General features: G+C 40.7%; 1 protein-coding gene across 4 annotated transcripts in view; it reads right to left on the bottom strand.

Moving 5' to 3' along the window:
* Positions 1-8,909: 8,909 nt before the first annotated feature.
* The window catches only part of shroom4 (shroom family member 4), a 53,727-nt gene continuing 40,180 nt past the window's right edge, over positions 8,910-22,456 (bottom strand). For 3 of the 4 annotated variants that reach the window (XM_062065894.1, XM_062065896.1, XM_062065897.1), the window contains 7 exons: positions 17,986-20,656; positions 15,139-15,203; positions 13,403-14,731; positions 12,385-12,514; positions 10,039-10,311; positions 9,821-9,963; positions 8,910-9,753 (listed from right to left, as the gene is read on the bottom strand). In XM_062065894.1, coding sequence (XP_061921878.1) covers positions 9,597-9,753; positions 9,821-9,963; positions 10,039-10,311; positions 12,385-12,514; positions 13,403-14,731; positions 15,139-15,203; positions 17,986-20,656 — 4,768 coding nt within the window. In that variant the 3' untranslated portion in view covers positions 8,910-9,596. The remainder of the gene's footprint in view (positions 9,754-9,820; positions 9,964-10,038; positions 10,312-12,384; positions 12,515-13,402; positions 14,732-15,138; positions 15,204-17,985; positions 20,657-22,456) is intronic. The other variant, XM_062065895.1, reaches the window with a different exon arrangement.

The raw sequence follows: 22,456 nt of genomic DNA, 5'->3' as shown, positions 1-22,456 counted from the left end.
CTGAAATGCAAATCAAAAAACAAAGTTAGGGCCGTTTTTCGATTTTTACTATATACGGCAGATTTAAAAAAACAAACAAAAAAGGGTGGATTTTCATTAAAATATTGCCATAACATTTTATTTTATGCTTTTTTCCTTTTACAGATTTGAATTTTTCCAGATAAACACAAAAATCCAATTCATGTTTATCCAAAATGCGTGGTTATCTGTGTGATGACAAATTGAACCGGAAGCGGTATTTTAGCCTTTTCCTTTGCCTTTAGCATGTGTTTAGCATAACAGTAACATCTTTGTTCAGCAGGCGTCCTATTGTCGTTTAAAAAAAATAATAATTAAATAGTTGTTCAACTTTTGTTTCAGAAATGAAAATAGAAAAAATGGTCCGAAATTAGTTTTTTGAATTGCATTTAAGAATTTGAAATAGAATGAACGGAGGGTACAAAGACCCAAAACAACTTAGAATTTCACCAAAAAAAATAACGAAAAACTAAACACTTCACATTTTCAAAAAAATAAGACAAAACACTTTTAAATTTCAGAAAAAACAAAATACAAAACGGTTGTTAAGAATTCTACATGTTTATCTACGTTTTCAGATACTTTATTTTGAAGCATTTCATGACCGTGTCACTTCCGCTTCCTTCCTGTAGGGGTCACTTCCGCTTCCCTTTTGACGTGTGTTAATGTGTGCTGACTTGTTTTCTCTGCTACGTTAATCGGTGCTCTAGTCTTTGACGATATACTAACTAACTAACTAACTAAATGAACCTACACCAATATGCACCATTAAAGTTGGAGGAGTCCAAATGATGACTGTGTGTTCTCTGACCGGAACCCCAACGTGGTCAATATCCGAAAAAAACAGTCGCAGAGTTTAATACTCAGCAACGGTCCTTGTACCTTCCGGTCATTCTATTTCCAATTCTTAAATTCTTAAACATGTATTTATTTATTTTTATTTTTTTAATACTGTAAAGCGTCTTTGAGTACTCTGAAAAGCGCTATACCAAATAAAATGTATTATTGTTATTATTAAATGCAAATCAAAAAAACTAATTTCGGGCCATTTTTTCTATTTTCATTTCTGAAACAAAAGTTGGACAACTATTTAATGACACTTTTTTTCAAAAACGACAATAAGACTCCTGCTGAACAAATATGTTACCGTTATGCTAAAAACATGCTAAACGCATAGGAAAAGCTAAAATACTACTTCCTGTTCAATTTGTCATCACAAAGATAATCACGCATTTTTGCATTTTGGATGAACATAAATCGAATTTTTGTGTTTATCTGAAAAAATAAAAATCCATAAAAGGAAAACATGCAGCACAAAAGTCTATTTTTTGGCAATATTTTAATGAAAATGAACCCTTTTTTGTTTGTTTTAAAATCTGCCATATAATAATAAAAAATCGAAAAACGGCCCTAATTTAGTTTTTTGATTTGCATTTAAGAATTGGAAATAGAATGAACGGAAGGTACATGGACCCAAAACACTTTTCAATTTCAGAAAACACAAAAACAAAATACAAAACACTTTACATGTTCAGAAAACACAAAAACAAAAGCCGAAAGAACTTACAATTCCATAAATCGGAAAGGGAATGTCCCAAAATCTCAGATTGACAGCCAAATCAGCCAATCATTTTGTTCATATCCGCAGAGCCCGAATGAGGAAGTAAAGACTCAGCGGATGGCTGACTTTGTTGTGGATTAATCAGCCAACGACCGTTGCATCTTTCTTCAAAATGACCAGCAGAGCCATTTTAGAGGGTTTGCAGGCCTTTTCAAATGCTTCTGGTTTGGTAATTAATAGGAAGAAGTGTGAAACATGAAACAGATAAGCAATCCGTTGGTGGAATTATTGTTAAAAACTCGCTTTGAGATTTTGGAATTACTATCAACGAGTCGATAGAGAGGGACAAGTGGTAGAAAATGGATGGATGGAAGTCGATATGTGATAGATTAGATCGGGGTCGGCCGACCTCGTTTCGCAAGATCTAGTTTCTCTTTAAATATCCTTCTTGAAAATGCCCTTGTAAATGTGTATCTGCCACCTAATCAACTTTTTGCTCTGCTTCTTTGTTGGTTAAAAAAGTGAGTGCCGCTGATTTCTCCGCTGGCCGGGTATAACTCCAGGTATAACTTTCTGCTTTCGTAAATCACAACTTGTGATTGGATACTTGGGAATGACAAGTGAGCATCTAATCACAGTCACATTCAACGTAAGGCTATCTAGACGGGCTACTGTCAACAACTTGTAATCTGATCGGCTATCGCAACCCTCTGTTAACTGAATGTCCTCCGTTCGTTAAACTGCACAGGTTCAGAAGGCCTCCGGCAGAATTCACACAGCGCTGGCAACAAGCTAGCTGAATACTGATTGGATATAAAAAGAAAACAGCTTACGTAAAAACAGCAACACTGGAGCCTAATATGCCATGAAGAGAATATGATGAATACTTTTATATCTTTATAGAAATTAAATTAAAAATAAAATGAACTTTTATTAATCTATGAGCATGATTTATGTTCGGCCAGCAGAGAAGGCCTTGCTGGCTCTGACGGCACACCACTGGTTTCAATGCTATACACTTTGAAACTGTTAACCATGTGTTCAAAATCAAATGAATGAAAAAATGTCTGATGTCTGACAAAAAAAAAACACTGGTTTGTTTTTCCCCAACCTCTTATTTGAAAAATGTGGTTGCCTCAGGTTTATACCAAGTTGTGATTTTAAGTGTTCTAAATTAGCCATTAAGTTATCTATCATTTTCACAAACAAGCTCTGGATTCCTTAGAAGTTGGCCTATAAACACAACTTCTCCCCATATAAAGGCAATAATACATATTAAACAGAAACAAGATACTGTTTCACAAACAATGCGTTGGAAAAATGTAAAAATGTTTTCTCAAATATTTTTGACAGGAATTGGAACATCTTTTGATTATATTCTATTTATTGACAAACATAATATTTACATGAGTATTATTGACTATAACAAAGTGATAAATAGCATTTTCTTCAGCTAGTTAAATCTTCTCCGCAGTATGAAGAGCACAAAGGTGTTTTACCAGGCTTAATGATAGCTGGGAGAAACTTCCTACATCTAAAATGTAACAACAAACACATAGGAAATTCTCTGGATTTGAATAAAAGTTGTCCACCAAAGGCTGTTGCATTCTAAAGGAACTAATTCCCTCATATTGATTTCAGGAACATTTGGACTGAACATAACACATTTGTCATCCCAAATAAAAACAAAATAAGTACACGTCCAAATAACTCATATATTTTACCCATCTAACTCATATTTATCCAAGTTCATACAAGATGTTTCGAGAATGCACATTTTGTCATACTGAAAAAGAATCAATTACCCATTTGTTTTTGATTGTCCCTTATCCCAATTGTTTTGAACTGAAGTTTCATTTATTCTGTTTAATACTTAACATACAATTTTTGAGTAAAAAAAAAAAAAAAAGGTTTTGTTTTTACATTGTAATTTTAATCAAGTGTTGGAGAATGCAATAACACTGTTGCTGTATGTCTTTTAGGTTAATTTCACATTTATAAATCCAGAGTGTTAGCATTCAAACCAAATATTCTTTTGTTTTATTCTGAACTAAAGAATTGTACAACTCACTAGTAGTGACAAAGGAAAACAAAAGGGCCATCTTAACCTTAATCGGACATCTGAATACCTATTGACATGTATGTTGCTGTGTAAAAATGACCTCCTGGGTGGTGAGACTGCTGACATCAGATGTGTAAGTGGGACAGTATTGACAGTCAAAGTTGCATCAGATGTGAGCGATGACATCAGATGTGTAAGTGGGACAGTATTGACAGTCAAAGTTGCATCAGATGTGTAAGTGGGACAGTATTGACAGTCAAAGTTGTATCAGATGTGAGTGATGACATCAGATGTGTAAGTGGGACAGTATTGACAGTCAAAGTTGCATCAGATGTGTAAGTGGGACAGTATTGACAGTCAAAGTTGCATCAGATGTGAGCGATGACATCAGATGTGTAGGTGGGACAGTATTGACAGTCAAAGTTGCATCAGATGTGAGCAATGACATCAGATGTGTAGATGGGACAGTATTGACAGTCAAAGTTGCAGCAGATGTGAGCGATGACATCAGATGTGTAAGTGGGACAGTATTGACAGTCAAAGTTGCATCAGATGTGAGCGATGATAGCAGATGTGTAAGTGGGACAGTATTGACAGTCAAAGTTGCATCAGATGTGACATCAGATGTGTAAGTGGGGCCGTCAGAGTTGCTTTGAATTAAAGGTTCATAGAGGATTCCATAGGAACTGCTTGCGGTAATTTTTGAAGAGTGGGTAGTGATACAAAAACTGCAAGTTCTTAAAATGAATGAAAACATAACTAAAAATGCAAACTGCCTTATGTCACAAACATGTTTTATGAGGGATACCAATTATGAGAATATTACAACTCACCGTGTAAGATTTTAAAGAATAACAACCCAGTTTATTGCAAAAACGCATCGATTTTGATTGGGGTCATTTTTGACCCCACATGTGGAAGAGTGTAGGTGTTGGCAGGTTGTGCAGCCAAGGGTTTTTTAAGCGCAAAAATTACGACTAAAGTGGCAAAGCTATATTTTTATTTGCACTAGTTTTAATATTATTTAAGAAACATATATTATTATTATTAATTTAGTTAGAATGTATATATTTTAGCACTGTGTACATTTGTGTAATAATATAATATTAACAATATAATATTATGTAATAATAAATGTACATTGTGTACATTTATTTTTCATCAGTTTTTGAGTGCTATCTATTGCGGTATATTCTATTAATATTTATTTTTGTAATCAGCCTGATTAATAATCTTTGTGATTAACACATGGTTTCATATAATTTGACGAGGTTTATCCTGTTAAACTGTTAGTAGTTTAGATATAACTATTGAATAGGATTAAAATCAAGAGTAAGATTACTCATTCAGCGTTAATATTTTAGTGGGCCTCTGGCCCCTCTCCAGTGGAAAGGTTGGGCCCCGAGGTCTAAAAGGTTCAGAATCCCTGGCCTGAACTATGCATACGTCCTTCCTGTCATGGGAGGCGTGCTGACAGGGTGTACCACACACATACTATAACATTTTCTTATTTATGAACCCTTTTATTATGTCTATGGGGTGGACAATGACAGCAGGCTAATGTAGCATCAACAAGCACATGTGGTGGACATTCATTTAGCAACATGATACAGTTGATACTTAAGTGAATTAATTAACTCATATCATGTTTTGCTTATGGTGAAGATTTATATCCAACTTGGAGAAGGGAAACCACCAAGTTTAATTAAATAGTGGTATTTCAGTTTGAGCACATAATAAGATAAGGCCCCTTAGTGTTGATATTCGCAGGTGGATTGGATAATTTCTCGTTGGAAAAAGAGGCTCTAATTGGGACTTCGGAATGCAAAAGTGATAGCCCTATCCTTGAGAAGAGACTACCTGTCTAGCTCAAAGCCAACATTTAAGTTATGACTTAAATGAGCTGTTTTGAAGATACTTTCACATGAACATCTCCTTACAAGGTCAGGTTGTGTTCTTCTGAATTAACACACACCCAGACACAGGGAGAAGGAATATAAGACTGTGGTTTGGCCTCTCCGGGTTAGGAGGGCCTAATTTTTTTTATTTAACCTCCTCCGGGTACTGCAGTCCTGAATAATGACGCTCCCTTGTAATCAAGCAACTTTTTGTTCAGCAAAGCATCTCCGACATCTCTTTTGATCCAGCCGCACTGCCGTGTCGCCCTTCTGCCCAGGAGAAGGTGACAAGAAAAACCAGAAATGCACTTCAATACCGTAACTGAATGTGTCATGCTTAACCAATATATATTTACATTTTTGTAAATATTTGATCTTATTTGATATGTCACCATGACAGAATGGACATGTGGAGTAGGACAGTATCAAACTATGCCTTGATTTATTTGTTCCAGCGTATACTTTCACTTGTATTTACTTTTTATTTTATTCATTCCATGTCTATTTGTAATTATGTTTCTTTGCTTATTTGACAAGAACAAGAACGTTTGATCATATTACGTCTATACTGGCTCACCTGCACTGGCTTCCTGTGCACTTAAGATGCAACATTAAGGTTTTACTACTTACGTATAAAATACTAAACGGTCTAGCTCCATCCTATCTTGCTGAATGTATTGTACCATATGTCCCGGCCAGAAATCTGCATTCTAAGAACTCCGGCTTATTAGTGATTCCCAGAGCCGAAAATCTCTGCGGGCTATAGAGCGTTTTCTATTCGGGCTCCAGTACTCCTCCAAGGTTTCACATTGTATCCCATTGGTTTGAGTTTTTTCTTGCCCTGATGTGGGATCTGAGCCGAGGATGTCATTGTGGTTTGTGTAGCCCTTTGAGACATGAAGAGATTAAGGGCTATATAAATAAACTTTAAATTATTGATTATTTGTAACTATGCAAACCTAATAGTCTACCCATGATATTGTCTTCTTATTGTATTCTAACACTTTTGGTTGTTATTGTTTACTCCAGTTTAATCGATTAAATTGTTCCTCTTTTGTAGTGCTTTTGAAAGTGAGCCGTTGAACAATTTCCTTTGGGATCAACAGCGTTTGTCCATAAATGTATAAGCTACAACTCGCCGCTGTTTCACCCTCCAATGAAGAAAGACTAAATGTGCAAATGTTTCTTAAAAGTGCCGATTATCCCTTGATATTTAATAAGAGTAGTTTCGGGTATCATGCAAAATGTTGACAATGTATATGAAAATAGAACATAGGTCTACATGATCTAAGCTGTAGAGTGAAAAGGTGCCGGACCACTCTGGGTCAGTCTGCGTTTTCAGTGAAGGCCTCACATCTGTGGAACTCTTTGCCACTGGAGTTAAAGTCACAGTCGGACATTAAACTTTTCTCCACAAAACTGAAAAAATGGCTTAAGGAAAATCAGAAGTGTGAGCACTAACTGAATGTAGTGTGGACAAATGGGGCCAATTATTTGCAATGTATTTTTCATTCTGTACTTGTCTTAATCCTTTTGTATGTGTTTTTCACTTTTCTCAACTTTTCTTTAAAAGCCTAATCGGGGACGAGGGTTGCAAATTAGCCTGTGGCTAAAAGTCTTATGCACTTTGACATCGATTACCTATGGGTAGCAATGTTTATTTGTACTGTCCCATTCAAATAAACACATAAATAAATACATTAAATAAATTATCCAAAGAAGTGGTTGTGGAGAATGAAATCAAGTAAAAACAAATGGACTTGAAATCATATAGCCACTTATTATACACAAAATGTCATTAGCAGCAGGGTGCGGGACATTTTAAAAGACATTATGTCGTTGTGTAAATGTTTGACCATTTCTAATGGGGCGCCAGAGTTTCAATATCCTGCTACATTTTCATTATGATTGACTCATTCTGATGAGGACGCTTCCCCCGCCCCCAAAAAAGCTAAAACCTTTTGGGTATTGCAGGTGACACTCGGCAAGGACACTGAGGCTTCCCCTATTTTCAAAAGCACATGTTCACAGGCAACACGGTGTAAGAGGGGTTAATGCATCTGCCTCACAACACGAAGGTCCTGCGCTCGGGATCTTTCTGTGTGGAGTTTGCATGTTCTCCCCGTGACTGTGTGGGTTCCCTCCGGGTACTCCGGCTTCCTCCCACCTCCAAAGACATGCACCTGGGGATAGGTTGATTGGCAACACTAAATGGTCCCTAGTGTGTGAATGTGAGTGTGAATGTTGTCTGTCTATCTGTGTTGGCCCTGTGATGAGGTGGCGACTTGTCCAGGGTGTACCCCGCCTACCGCCCGAATGCAGCTGAGATAGACTCCAGCGACCCCCCGCGACCCCAAAAGGGACACGCGGTAGGAAATGGATGGATGAATGTTGACAGGTAAGCAGTAAACATGATGGATCAAATTTGATATTGTATTCTTTGTTGTTTACGCAGGGTTAATCCTGGAAGAAACTGTAAAACTAATTGATGAGGATAAACATGAAACAACAATAATAGATAGCATAATAGTCATCATGTTTTTGTTATTGAGCCTTGCTCTTTTTCCCAAGCTGTCAAGCACCCAGTTTTCTTCCTTGCAGCCCACTATAAACATTTCTGAGCCCGCTTCCCACAGATTCTTGTTTTTAGAGGGCCTCCTTCCTCCCAGCTTGCTTCATAATGCCACCTCTAGGCCTTTTGCAGAAGTACTGCTGAATTCATTATCGGAGGGAAACTATAAAAGCAGCCAGCAATTTCATGCTATTAGAAAGGCCATCTTGTTTGGAATTGTGCCTGATTGTTAATTTCCCAGAGAAAGTCATTAGGTTTGGAGTTTAAAGCATTAATATATTAGAATAATCACTACTCCTAAAAGTCGGACTGGACGTTTTAAGTGCTACGATGACGTAAAGAAATAGCACGCTTCCCCTTGAATGGGTCTTCAGTCTCCTGCAGAGCTCAGATCATCCAGCAACCTTTGTTTGGCCTCGGCCATATTTACTTAAGTGCCCCCCGCCTCTGAATAAAGGAATGCCGTCGCCACACGTGGGGGGTATAACATTCAGCACAATACACACAAGAGGTGCATACATCACCGCAACGACGTCTGCGGGGAGTTGAAAACACTATTATTTACAGCACCTTCCGGAAATAGTATTTTTTAAAATGCAAATACACAGAAAAATGAGTGCAAATCTTGGCGTAAAGAGCCCATTTGTTCAACAAGTCACCTCAAAAATACCTCCCAAAGTTGATTTACTGAAACTATAACTGCCTCGGTCTAAGGGTCAGTGCTGGTGCTTAAAGCTCAGGGGGACTTTGGCCCGGATCACAAATAACCAAGAGGTGGAGGAACAGGACGACAGCAGGCACTTTGTCAAAGTTTAATGGATGATGAAGGCTGAATAACAAACTCAGGGGACACAAACTCTGCCTTAATTTCTTCATTGCTCAATTCCGTCTAGGCCAAGCTTCTTTCTGTACATTTGTGCAGTTAAAAAAAAAGGTTTGATCTAAAATGGAATTGACAAAAGTTCCAAATATACATAGTTTTTCTGATCATATCATACAAGCCATTCCAGTCTATTGAAATCCACTATGTACACAATGTATACCCCAGGGTTTTCTGTACATGCGTGTGACCGGAGTTTCAAACTCCACACAGTAAATGTAACAGCTGCAGTATACATACAGAACGTGATGTTATGGAGGGAACAAATCATTGATTAGAGTGTCAGCCAGCAACAGAACACAAAATAATGCTGCAGATCTTTTTCTTGATATGAAGCACCACATCAAACCCTCTTTGGTAGTGAGGTCGACTTACGTGTACGTGTCTCACAGTGCATGTTCCAGGCACATCATGGTAAGTAAACATGGTTTTGAAGTGGCGAAGAGGCTCCAATTCAAGATCGTTTGGACTCTTGATTGTGCGCATGGCAACCTCAGGGCTTTTAAGATGTTGACGCGGTCACGTTTTGGTCCAGGAACCTCGAGGTCTCATTTGTTGCAAGCACCTCAGACATATTTACATTTGTGCTGTTAAAAGAGATTTAGTCAGTATTGCCCATACCCCATGGACATTCCCATTCCCAGACCAAGGCCAAGCCCCAGACTCTCCCTCAGTCCCCTTAGCTGCTCCTCTCCTAGCCGGATCTTGTCTTCCAGCTGTTTCTGCTCCACCAGCAGGGCGGCTTTCATTTTCACAAAGTGGCTGAGGGAGACAAACGCGGGTAAAACGAAAGTACTCATCTGGAAAAAATGTCGATGGTGTTTAGTACCTGTAGTCTCTGTGCTGGTCCGGGGAGAGACAGCGGGCCAGGGCCCGGCTGACAGCCTGCTCCCTGCGGTCGACGTGGTCCTTCAGGTCCTGGGCCTCTGACAGCTGCCTCATGAGCTGGCGCTTCTTCTCCAGCAGGGGGAGCTACACAACAGCCATTGAAGAGAAGTTCAACATCAATGTTTTACACAAGGAGTATTGCCTGACCCGCTTCCTCACCCTCTCATCTTCTTCGGTGTCCGGGTCCAGCGTGTCCAACGTGGTCTCCACCCTGAGCAGGCGGGCCGACAGCGACAGCAGCAGGCTGACAACCTTGTCCAGGTCGCCGATGAACATGCGAAACTTGTCCACCTCGTTGGCCTTGCACGCGGCCACGGCCATGCTCTCTACCTCCTCGCCCAGCTGCGCGTTGGCACGGATGTCGTCCTGAAGTCCACGCTGGGCTTCCCTCAACACCCCCAGCTTCTTGCGCAGGCTTTCCATCAGCTGTCTCTGCGCCCAGCAAACACACGCAGATCAATAAAGGGAACACAACCATGAACTGAAGACTTTAGGGGACGTGCAGCAGCTTAAGAAAAAACAAGAATAACATTGCCGACCTTTTTTGAGTAAGTAATAAGTAAATAAGTTGTATGAATAGCATCTGGTGGATACCCAGCTTAATTATGAACAAGTACACATTATTCGCCACAAAATATGCTCTGGAGAGTCATTTCTTTGTGGCGCAGAGGAAGCCCTAACCAAACGATCAGGCCCCCCGCCCCCCTTAAGACAGAACACGCGCTGTGCACAAAGCAAAGTTTTGCACAAAGGGCTCCTAAAATGTCAAATGACAGAGCGCTTCTTATGAAATTTTAGCGCAAACACAAACCTAGCCGCTTCCTGCTCCATCACAGAGTAAATCCTTGTTTTGTAAGGCAGAGTTACCGGGTTCAAAGTTGATTTACCGTATTTTTCCGACTATAAGTCGCAGTTTTTTTCATAGTTTGGTGCGACTTATACTCAGGAGCGACTTATGTGTGAAATTATTAACACATTACCGTAAATTATCAAATAATATTATTTAGCTCATTCACGTAAGATACTGGACGTATAAGATTTCATGGGATTTAGCGATTACGAGTGACAGATTCATTGTTTGGTAAACGTATAGCATGTTCTATATGTTATAGTTATTTGAATGACTCTTACCATAATATGTTACGTTAACATACCAGGCACGTTCTCAGTTGGTTATTTATGCCTCATATAACGTACACTTATTCAGCCTGTTGTTCACTATTCTTTATTTATTTTAAATTGCCTTTCAAATGTCTATTCTTGGTGTTGGGTTTTATCAAATAAATTTCCCCCAAAAATGCGACTTATACTCCAGCTATATATCCTATATATCCTACATAAAAAAAACGTATATATGTTTTTTTCCTTCTTTATTATGCATTTTCGGCCGGTGCGACTTATACTCCGGAGCGACTTATAGTCCGAAAAATACGGTATACATTTATGTCTTTAAATTAGGACTGGGCGATAAGGACGAAAAAAGTTTATCTCAATATATTTGTACTTAAACGAGATATTTGATATGTATCTCGATATGGAGGTTAAATCACCAAAAATGATTCCCTGGCGCAGCCACCGCTGCTGCTCACTGCTCCCCTCACCTCCCAGGGGTGATCAAAGGTGATGGGTCAAATGCAGAGAATAATTTTGCCACACCTAGTGTGTGTGTGTGACAATCATGGGTACTTTCAGTGAAAGTATACATATAAAGATATTCATTTTTGAGCGATATTCAGTGAAATTGAAGTGAATGACAACTGAACAACAGTCAGTGGCACTTTTATTAACCCAGTTAGTTAAGATGGGTATTAACAGCACAGAAAATAAACTGTTTAAGTAGCACAGAATTACATAACATAAATAAAATAGAAAAATATTATTTCTACGTAAAATAAATAACATAGCTGTGCAAATAAAACAAAATGTATCAAACTCAGATAAAAAAATTAATTTGCAGGCAGGCACTTTGTGATTTCCCTTCCTGGTTCGATGACCCGTCCTATCTTTGATTGGCCTGTCCCTAACCAATCATGACTCATCATAGTAAACAACCAACCAATCATGGATGTTCTTAAACGTGCAAGCACGTCTTGGAAGGAGGAAAGGGAGGGGTTTAGTAGCCCATGGAGGGCGAGCGGGGGAAAACAAGGAACACAACAAATAAATGGCGTTTGGTCATTTTAACGTGAAATAAATTATATTGATATGACGATATTTTCTTAATTCATATCTTGTTTAAAATTATCTCGATACATCTTACAAACTCAATATATCGCCATGCACTACTTTAAATGATTACTTCTTTTTTTTAACAATTTCTTTAAACATCAGATGGAATTAAAGTTTAATTATAAAAATATACATGCAATTTCACATAAATAAAGAAGTGTGAAAACAAAAAAGTGTAATGAGGAGGGGATCTCCTCCCCCTCCCCTTCTGAGGGGTGTGCCACACTTTGAAAACACCTGGCCAAGAAAACATGCAGGAAGCAACAGTGTGGTCACCTTGTAGGTGAGCTCGTCCTCTTCATGCTCCTTGTTATCACTGAAGTCCTTCATCTGGGACAGGAGCTGAGCCTTGGCCGCCGACGTGCTGTAATAGGACGAGCAGCTGGAACTCGCGCCGGAACGCCTGCTGGAAAAGACCGAAATGGTTCTCTGTGACAAGCTGGTACAAGACGACGTAAAAATGAAAGCATTTGGAAGATCTGTAGTCAGAAAAGTGAAAGAGAGAGAGATTTTCTGTAAAAGGTTGTGGCGAAGGAGCCAGTTAGGCATCGTCAAATGAAGTGGACACACACACACACACACTCTTGTATTTGTTACCTTCTTGAGACCTCTGAAAAATTCTTACCTCTCTAGGACCACCCTTTCTAAATATATAAAGATTTGTATTTACAACATTAATAATATATACATACTATGCAAATATATTTGCTTTTTTGTAACGTGCTTAAGGCCGATGACAAACGAGTCACGGACCACAGATGGCCCCTGTGCCGCACTTTGGGCAACTCAGCTGTAGAAGCCAACTGTTAATGTCCACCATAGTCTTAGTACCGTAGTGTATTTGTTCATCCTATGGTCACATATGGGACGCGGGTTGTCTTACATCAGCACCGGAAGTCGTCAAATCAGCTGTTCACCTGGCGGGTTTTTTCGGGGATGAATGGGGAAGTCCTTCTTTAGCTGCCGTCTTGTTTTATCATATATTGCTGCCTTTGCACCTGTCAATGTTTACTTTTGTATGCACATTAAATCAACAAAAAATCCTGACTTTGGAGCAATGTTCACAGACTCTAGTATTTGGCTCTTTATTAGATGCAATGGTTTTCCGTATTGGGACCATGATTTCGGTCCCAATTTTTTCACTGTTCCTCATATGGAAGGCACTTTTCCTTGTTAATGTCTCAAGAAGGGTAGAAATACAAGAAAACACACACACACACACACACACACACACACACACACACACACACACACACACAAACGCACACAAACGCACACAAACGCACGCCATCACCTATCCAAGCTGTCCGTGTTGTGCTGTGCATTGAGGAAGACGCCCCTCCATCTCTCTGTGCCCGACTCGCCCTCACTGCCTTGGAGCAAGAGCTCCTCCAGGCTCAGCCCCTCCCTGCCACTCTCCAGCTCTTCCTCCACAGAGCCGATCTCCTCCCTCCTGGCTTCTCCCACCGGCTCGGCCGGTATGTCCGTCAAGGTGTCGATGTCCGTCTCCATGACGGTGACAGGCAGCGCAAAGCAAGGGAGCTCGCTGGTGATCAGCTCATCCTCGGCAGGTAGTCCCTCGTCCTCCTGGAAGTCATCGATGTCTGTTTCCAAGGGGACATCCAGTTCTGCCTCCAGGCTGTGCGAGGGGCTCGGGCTGAGGGTAGTCACTGATTCTGTTCCGGTTTCTGTGGGTCTTGGTAGGTCCAGACTGTGCTGTTGCTGCTTGTAGTCCAGGACAAAAGAGGGATCAGAAGGTAAGACACCACAGAGGTGTCCATCTTTCAAGATAGGTGAACATGCATTGTGGCTCGGAATTCTGGGAGAGGGTGTTGTGTCCCACACAGCTTCAGGTCTCAAGTTGGCCAGTGGTTTGTGAAGATCACTTTGACTGGTGTCTGACTCCGATAGATCGTCTAGACACAAAATCTCAGTTGGCGCTGTGACCGTCTCATGTTGCTGAAAGTACAAGTTCCCCCCCCGCTCCCGAGGGGATAGCACCACAGGCCTGAAGGCCTGCCTGCAGAACATGGGACTGGGCGGGGCAGTTGAGAAGGAACGCTCCGAGAACTGAAGCTGACTGGACGAGGTGTGGGGAAAAGCGGGTTCACGGGGCAGAGGTTGGTGGCAGCTGCAGCGCGGGCAGCTCTCGGCCACTTCCTGTCTCTGCGGGGGGAGGCTGTACGACCTCTGTCGGGACGGTTCAACACTCAGATGCTCTGTGGGCTCAGTGGAGGGATGCTGTGGAGGCGCTGTAGAAGAAGAGCAGAACAGCATGTGGTGGGACGCACGCCTGCGGTGGAACTGCTCCCACTTGGGGGGCGGTGGTCTCGGGGGAGGGTTTTTCTTTCTGCGGGTCAACTGTGTACCGTGTACAGTGTCTCCCCGGACAACAGCTGGTCTTTCCTCAACTTCGCGCAGTGTCTGGCTGATGGTCGGGGAATATGCTGTCCAGTGCTGGTTGAAGCGGAGATCATTTTCAGACATGGCGCGACCCCTGTGAGAGAGGGGAGCCACTGTGTGTCCATTGCAACTGTCCCTGCCGCTGTCTAGCTGCCCGGGGTTCCATGATCCCTGATGGGGAGCCTCTTGGTGTTGCTCTCGTCTCCAGCTGCTGTAGTCCCTAAGTTGTGGGGAGATAAAAAAACACAAAAAGATTAGCCAAAAGGCAACAGTAGTTGTGTCTGCCTATGTAGCGCGGTAACTCATGCATGCGCTAACAAACAGCAATCCCTCACACAGCCACATATCGTTAGGATCATATTTTAAGCATGAATGATTGCTTTGCTTTGCACACTTAAACCTCATTACAGCCAGACGACAGCCAAGCATGACTGAGCGGGATTTCCTGCCAACTCCCTCCCGCCCCAAAGTCTCCAGGGATTAACTTAGGAACAATCAAGACAAATATGACGTGAAGATGCTTTGACCTTCCTCTCGCTCCATTCGAAAGACAGAATCAGACATATGTTGGACAATGGAACCCGCATAAGACATACAATGTGTTTATATGAAATGGAAGGGTCTCACCTCTCCGTCAGGCTGTACTTCCTGTTCAGCTTACTTGTTTCCTGTTGCCGGGCAGGATACTGCGCCTGTGGAGGACATTTAAAGGTAATTACCCCACAAATAATCCAACTAGTATGAAGCACAGGGAAGTCTTCCGACAATGTAAGTATTGAATCTGAAAGTATTCGGTACATAGTTTGTATTAAAAGGTTCCCAGGACTATCAAGAGTTCAAATTAGGCTGTACCCCCCGCACCCCCTTCAAAGGTCTTAAATTTTAGGTTTGTGGTTAAAATGAGATCCAACACTAGCATATTCACAGACACAAGCATCCGTTGTTGATTCCTCAAAGTATTTTAATGATCCGCAGAGTTGGCAATCAAAACATTAAGACTCTGACCTCATATAAGATACAAGACACAACCTCAACAGATCAACCACAAGCCACTTGGGCCAAAAACCTTCTCTGGTGCTGGTCAGTACAGTTTAGTGGAAGTCACACTCTCCAATACAGAGCATCCGCAGTGTTTTTGTTTCAAATTGTTTAGATTTGAGGAGAGCGGCTTGTGCTGAGAAAACCAGCACTTGGGCCAGAAGTCAGTTTTATTTTGCAGAACGAGAGTTTAAGGGTGTGCTGTGCTTGGGGCCCGCTTCACACCGTTTGGCTATGATCTGCACTCGGGTTCTAAACACTTCCGCTCCTTTAGCCCAATTAGAAGAGGTGGGCAGGGGCACGGTGTGATTGCACACACATGCACGATGTGCAGCTGAGTCATAGAATGACTGTAATGTGGTCGCTTTTGCTAGTTTTGAATAAATAACCAAAATAAATAATAGAAATACTCAAAATCTTCTAAAAACCAATGCACGCTTGCTCACCCGCAACTACATTTGTGTGCGTAAAAATATGCATTTAATTCATGCGATCCCTGAAGTCTATTGCCCGGTCTGAGTACACCGTAAAACTGGCTACATCATAGTTTTTCACACTTTAGATGAGTGGTCGCCTTTTGAGAGCTACTTTTACAAAAGAGATACACATTTTTGTAACAGTTAATTTCATAGCTTGTTTCAACCCAAATAAACTAATCAAGCATGTATTGCAAGAACAATAACACAGTTTTGGTATCCTCAACTCCCATATTACATTGAAACACACAAAAAACTATCTCGTTCATCTCCATCTTGGATTTTCAATATGCATCGCTTTCTGGGATTACTTACATTACAGTTTGAGTCAGAAGGAGAAGTTCCTTATTAAGCAAGCAATAGCTAATCAGTAGGTGTGTGGGAAAAAATCGATTCGAATTTGAATCATGATTCTCACGTTGTGCGATTCAGAATCGATTCTCGTTTTTTAAAATCGATTTTTTTTTTATTTAATTTTTTTTTTTTTTTAAATTAATCAATCCAACAAAACAATACACAGCAATACCATAACAATGCAATCCAATTCCAAAACAAAACCCGACCCAGCAACACTCACAACTGTAATAAACAGAGCAATTGAGAGGAGACACAAACACGACACAGAACAAACCAAAAGTAGTGAAACAAAAATGAATATTATCAACAACAGTATCAATATTAGTTACAATTTCAACATAGCAGTGATTAAAAATCCCTCATTGACATTATCATTAGACATTTATAAAAAATAAAAAAAAAAGAACAATAGTGTCACAGTGGCTTACACTTGCATCGCATCTCATAAGCTTGACAACACACTGCGCCCCCCGCGACCCCAAAAGGGAATAAGCGGTAGAAAATGGAAGGATGGATGGATGAATGAATAGAAAATCGTTTTGAATCGGGAAAAAAATCGTTTTTGAATCGAAAATCGTGTTGAATTGAAAAAAAAAAATCGATTTTGAATTGAATCGTGACCCCAAGAATCGATATTGAATCGAATCGTGTGACACCCAAAGATTCACAGCCCTACTAATCAGTAACTTGAAAATGCACCTACATAAAAGCTTCAAATGATTCGGATATGACAGGGAGTCATTATTTTACGTACCCTTTACATAGACAGTGTAACTAAAATGAAAAAAACACTAACCATCTAGGACTGCATCTATAGAGTATTTTAGTAATCAAGTAATCTATCGATTAGTTTGTTTGATTGATCAATTAATTGGATAAAACCCACCTAATGCCCTCATGCATGTTTTAGGAAAAATAGTTTAAAAAACAAAACAAATTTTCAGCGAGCCATAACCTTCATGCTTTTTTCTAATAAATACACATAATCATCATTGAAATTGAAAGTTCAACAAGTGTGCAATAATAATAATAACAATAAAAAAAACTCCTTGGTGTTGGCAGGGCACACAGATCACACAAAATTGTTTTGGCAAAACGATGATGAGTGTTGATAAATCACATTGTGCATGATACATATTTATATTCACATTTTCTCCTCCCAGTATTGTGTGAGTTTTGATGTTTAGAGACGCAAAATGGATTGCACACCTTATTATGCTGACTTAAGAAACACAATCCACTTTGCACACATTTAGTCGATCAGCTTTGCGTGTGCTATCAGGTTTGCACGTGTTTTAGTAAACGCAAACCTTTAGTAAATCAGGACGTATAATTAATCGGATTACGATTTTAAATCCATTAAACGTGCAGCCCTAGACCTACTAACATCAATGGGTCGTAGACCCTTGATCTAGACAGTGTACATCCAAACACGATCGACCAATGTTTTACACATCATTTCACATTTAACTTCCTTTGTCTGTAAAACTTGTGACGCTGCTTATAATGCAGATTACCGGATATCAGCCTCCCATTGAAAGTTGACTTGGCAAAGCCCTCACAAACCACTGAAAGTCAATAGTACCAATGAGGGAAGACTTACTTCTGTCGGAGTGTAGCTCCTCCGGTGCAAACCTCGCTGTGACGGTTGGTTAACTGGGTAGAATGCAGATCGTGGGACTTGACTTATGCTGCGAGACTTGTGTAGCGGGTTCTGGTCGTGAATGTCGTGATCTCTTTCTCTGTCGTAAGAACTGCTGAACAACTCTTTCCTTTCTCGCTGCAGCTCTTCCTCTCTTTCTTTGTTAAGACGTTCCTTTTCCTTTGCCCTCTCCAACTCAAGCTCCATCTCACGTTCCCTTTCCCATCGTCTCACCCTCTCCTCACGTTCCTTCTCCCTGAGCCTATCTCTTTCTATTTCTAGTTCCCTCTCCTGTCTATCCTTCTCCTGCTGCATCTCCATTTCTCGCAACATTCCATCCCTCTCCTGCTCCCTGGATCTCTCCTCCCATGTTCTCATTTGGTTCCTCTCCTTCTCCTGTGGTCTCTCCCGGCTGTTACACACTGATGGCCTCCCGGCTTCCATTGGGTTTGGAAGCAGGGTTTTTTCTTGCTGTAGCCCCTCCTGGTAGGAGTATCTCCTTTGGTTTGTACACTGAACATGCTCCACCTCCTGGGACTTCCTCTGTGTGCGACCCGACAGACTAGACACCTTTGATCCCGCAATGGATTTGCTTGTCTCCTCAAAAAACTTCCTCCTGTCTGCAAATGGAAGGATGTCAGAGTCCTCCATCCGAGAACAGGAAGAGGAGCGACCATCAGGGGGGCTGGAAGAGGAGGTAAAGGCACATGCCCCGTGCCTTGACTGGGTGACTCCTGACATGCTATCTCCAACAACTCCATGCAGTCTGCTTGGTTTTGGTTCTGGCTGGAGCTTATGCTCAGGAGTCCAACGCCATCGACGAGCTTTGCCCGCAGGAGCTGGCTCCTCCACAACTCGGACACCAACACCAAAATGAGGCACTCGTGGGTCCAAAATCTGAACGGCTGTCATTGTGGATGGAAGCTGAGCAGGCGGATCATCACAGTTTGTTTGACATGAAGTGTTTGGTTTCTCATCTAGTACTGTTTCTAATGGACTAGCAGTTGATGCAAACACAACTTTGGTGCTTCTTTCTTTGACTACAATGTCCGCTTCTTCAGGCTCCTCATGGAAATCTGTACCCTCCTCTTCTTGAACAGTTTCACCACTAGAAAGTAACCCTCCAGGGCCACGACTACTCTGCAGTTGAGCCTTCTTCTTCTGGATCTCATTTCGAAGGTTGGTTGCAAAGCGTTCACTGCGGCGGCGATTTCGACGATGGTATTTTGATGACTTTTTCATGGTAGCTGCGACTGCGGCATTTTCCTCAGATTTTTCACCCCCTCCTCTGCTCTCATCTGCACTTCGCTCCTCCATTAAAGTGTCGACACTTGCAGCAGCACTAAGAGGCTGAAAATCTTCTACAAGTAATTGATTAGAGCCCAAAATACTCTGTACTGATGGCTCTGTTGTCTCCTCAGGTACACTCACAGAGCGACCCCAAGGGAGGTGATGCTGAATCAGAAGAAGGGACTTGCCGTGTACTCCCATTCCATTTTCCACTTCCAACTCCAAGAACACAGATCCAGGGGTTGAGCAGCGGCTTCCGTCCGTTTTGTTTGGTGGATCCAGAAAATGACTGTTTGAGGGTTGTTGGTCTTTCATCAGGCATGGTGGTACACAAGACCACTTGGTGCTACATGGGGGATCTGATTGACTAGAAAACTCTCGTGAGGAGTTGTCCCTGTTAAACTGCTCAAACTGAAGTTGTGGGACATTCTTAGGGTCATTTTGCTGGTTTAGACCTGTACAAGTGTGCTTGGTCTGAGAGTGCATGACATGAGAGAGTCCCTGAGATTCCCCTGAGGGTTCTGAAGAAACCAGAGATAACCCAACAGGGTCACAGAAGTGATCTGTCGTTGTTTTATCACTGTAGTCTTTTTGAGCACTCATTTTGCTACTAAGTTGTTCATTTTGGCTATCATGTCTAGTATTACCTTCTTCTACTTGAAGGAAGCCATTATGAATTCCTGGTCTATCATTTGGAGAAGACGTATTGTCATTAAAGAAACAAGGAACACTGCACATTTCAATTGGAGCGGAAGCACAGCGTTTGTTTGGAAGATTAGGGCAAGTCCTGGTTGTTTTAAAACTGTTATTTCTGTTTGGAGACTGAGTGTGAGTCAATTTTCTTTCTGATCCATCTTCCCCATTTCTTATGATATCACACTCTACCCCCCTTGTTTCCTCCTCATAAGAAAAGGAAGAAGGCCTTTCTTTCACCTCTACAGGCCTCGGCCTTGGCCTGGTCAGTGATCTGGACTTCAGTCCAATCTGCTGCGCTCCATTCGGTGCCTCGCCGGATGAACTACCGAGCGTTGCAGCATCCCTACCAGGAAAGGCAAAACAAGGCGGCCCCAGGCTTTGGAAGAAGTTGTCCATGGAATAAACGTCACCAGGCCGAAGCGGCACTGTAGCGTAATCAGATGTGTTGGAGCTGGCAGAGAAGGAACTATAGGCAGAGTCTCTTTTGTTGTTGAAGAGCGCTGGGTCGACGGGGGAACTGAGGGAGTCTGAGTAAGGCTGTGTGACGGGTGTGGGCGTATCCAAGCTCTCCATGGAGCCCAAGGAACTGCTTCTATCTGTAGATGAGTATGGCCTGGACAGCTGACCCCACTGCATAGGCAAATCACTGCAAGGATAAGGAGAAATTATTCAATTTGGTATTTTATAACATTCCTAATAAAGGAATGGAAACACAGAACTACCAATAGGGCTGGGAATCTCAGGGTACTTATTGATATGATAGGAAATGTGATACATTGTTCACGACAATGATAGGAAATGTGATACATGGTTCACGATAATGATAATATTGTGAACCAACCACCCCCAAAAAATCTAAATACTACACTACCGTTCAAAAGTTTGGGGTCACCCAAACAGTTTTGTGGAATAGCCTTCATTTCTAAGAACAAGAATAGACTGTCGAGTTTCAGATGAAAGTTCTCTTTTTCTGGCCATTTTGAGCGTTTAATTGACCCCACAAATGTGATGCTCCACAAACTCAATCTGCTCAAAGGAAGGTCAGTTTTGTAGCTTCTGTAACGAGCTAAACTGTTTTCAGATGTGTGAACATGATTGCACAAGGGTTTTCTAATCATCAATTAGCCTTCTGAGCCAATGAGCAAACACATTGTACCATTAGAACACTGGAGTGACAGTTGCTGGAAATGGGCCTCTATACACCTATGTAGATATTGCACCAAAAACCAGACATTTGCAGCTAGAATAGTCATTTACCACATTAGCAATGTATAGAGTGTATTTCTTTAAAGTTAAGACTAGTTTAAAGTTATCTTCATTGAAAAGTACAGTGCTTTTCCTTCAAAAATAAGGACATTTCAATGTGACCCCAAACTTTTGAACGGTAGTGTATGTAGCATAATTTGTACAAACAAAATCAATGATGCTGTTTACGTAAGTACAATATAACTTTAAACAGAATTTCATTTAGTTAAACACTATTTCAAATTCAATTTACATAACACCACATCTCTTGTCTCAAATAGAGCAAATCTATTATGTAAAAACATTAAAATATTTAGTATTTACACAGTTCAATAATAAATAAATGTAGTCTAGATTACGGTTGCACTGATTAAAGTGGCTGTTTGCAACATTTAAACAGCCAACTTTTCAATGTATATTACACATTATATCCCGCCCTCTCACTGCTTCTTGTACGTAATGATGTAATTATGTATGTACGCAACACATGCACGCGTGTTAGCTTTTCGTGTTGTTGACTAATAATAGCAATTTGGATAGCTAGTGTTAGCTGCGCGTACGTGTTGATGAGACTGGGTGGGTGACCGCCGGTAAAAATGGTTATTATATACGGTAAACTGTGTAATTGTAAAAAATATAGTAATTGTCAAATACATGTGTTCTGTTAAACCACCAATGGTAGCCGGTGGTGTTCTTGTTATATTTTTTGTTACTGTGAGGAAATCAACTAATTAAATTATTTGGATAACATTTATTTTCTGTTGCTTCGATTAATCATTTAGTGAGTGTGACAAATAAAAATTTATGAAATCCGGACTGCATGGACTGCCTTTTTCATACTTTCATTTCACTTTCATTAATGCACACATGTTAAAAGTGCAATATCAATGTGGATGATATGTATTCATTAAAAAAAGAATGAAGGTTATGGCAAGCAGAGAAATCTTTGTTTGTTGCTAACTATTTTCCCTAAAATACGCATTGATTCTCTAAAGCGTGTTTTAACCGATTACTTCATTAATCGATCAAACTAATTGATAGAAGACTCAATTACAAAAATAATTGATAGCTGCAGCCTTAGTCTAAATGAATAGGGATAAAGATGAAGTTAATTAAAACAATTATCTTACATTCATGGTAATCTGGAAAAATAATGTTACAAAATCAGATTAATCTGTTGCTTTCTTCGATGACAGTAGTT

The sequence above is a fragment of the Entelurus aequoreus genome, linkage group LG12, assembly GCF_033978785.1.
Source record: "Entelurus aequoreus isolate RoL-2023_Sb linkage group LG12, RoL_Eaeq_v1.1, whole genome shotgun sequence".
NCBI lineage: Eukaryota > Metazoa > Chordata > Actinopteri > Syngnathiformes > Syngnathidae > Entelurus > Entelurus aequoreus.
The sequence above is the reverse complement of the archived record's forward strand: the minus strand, read 5'-3'. Positions and strand labels throughout refer to the sequence as shown.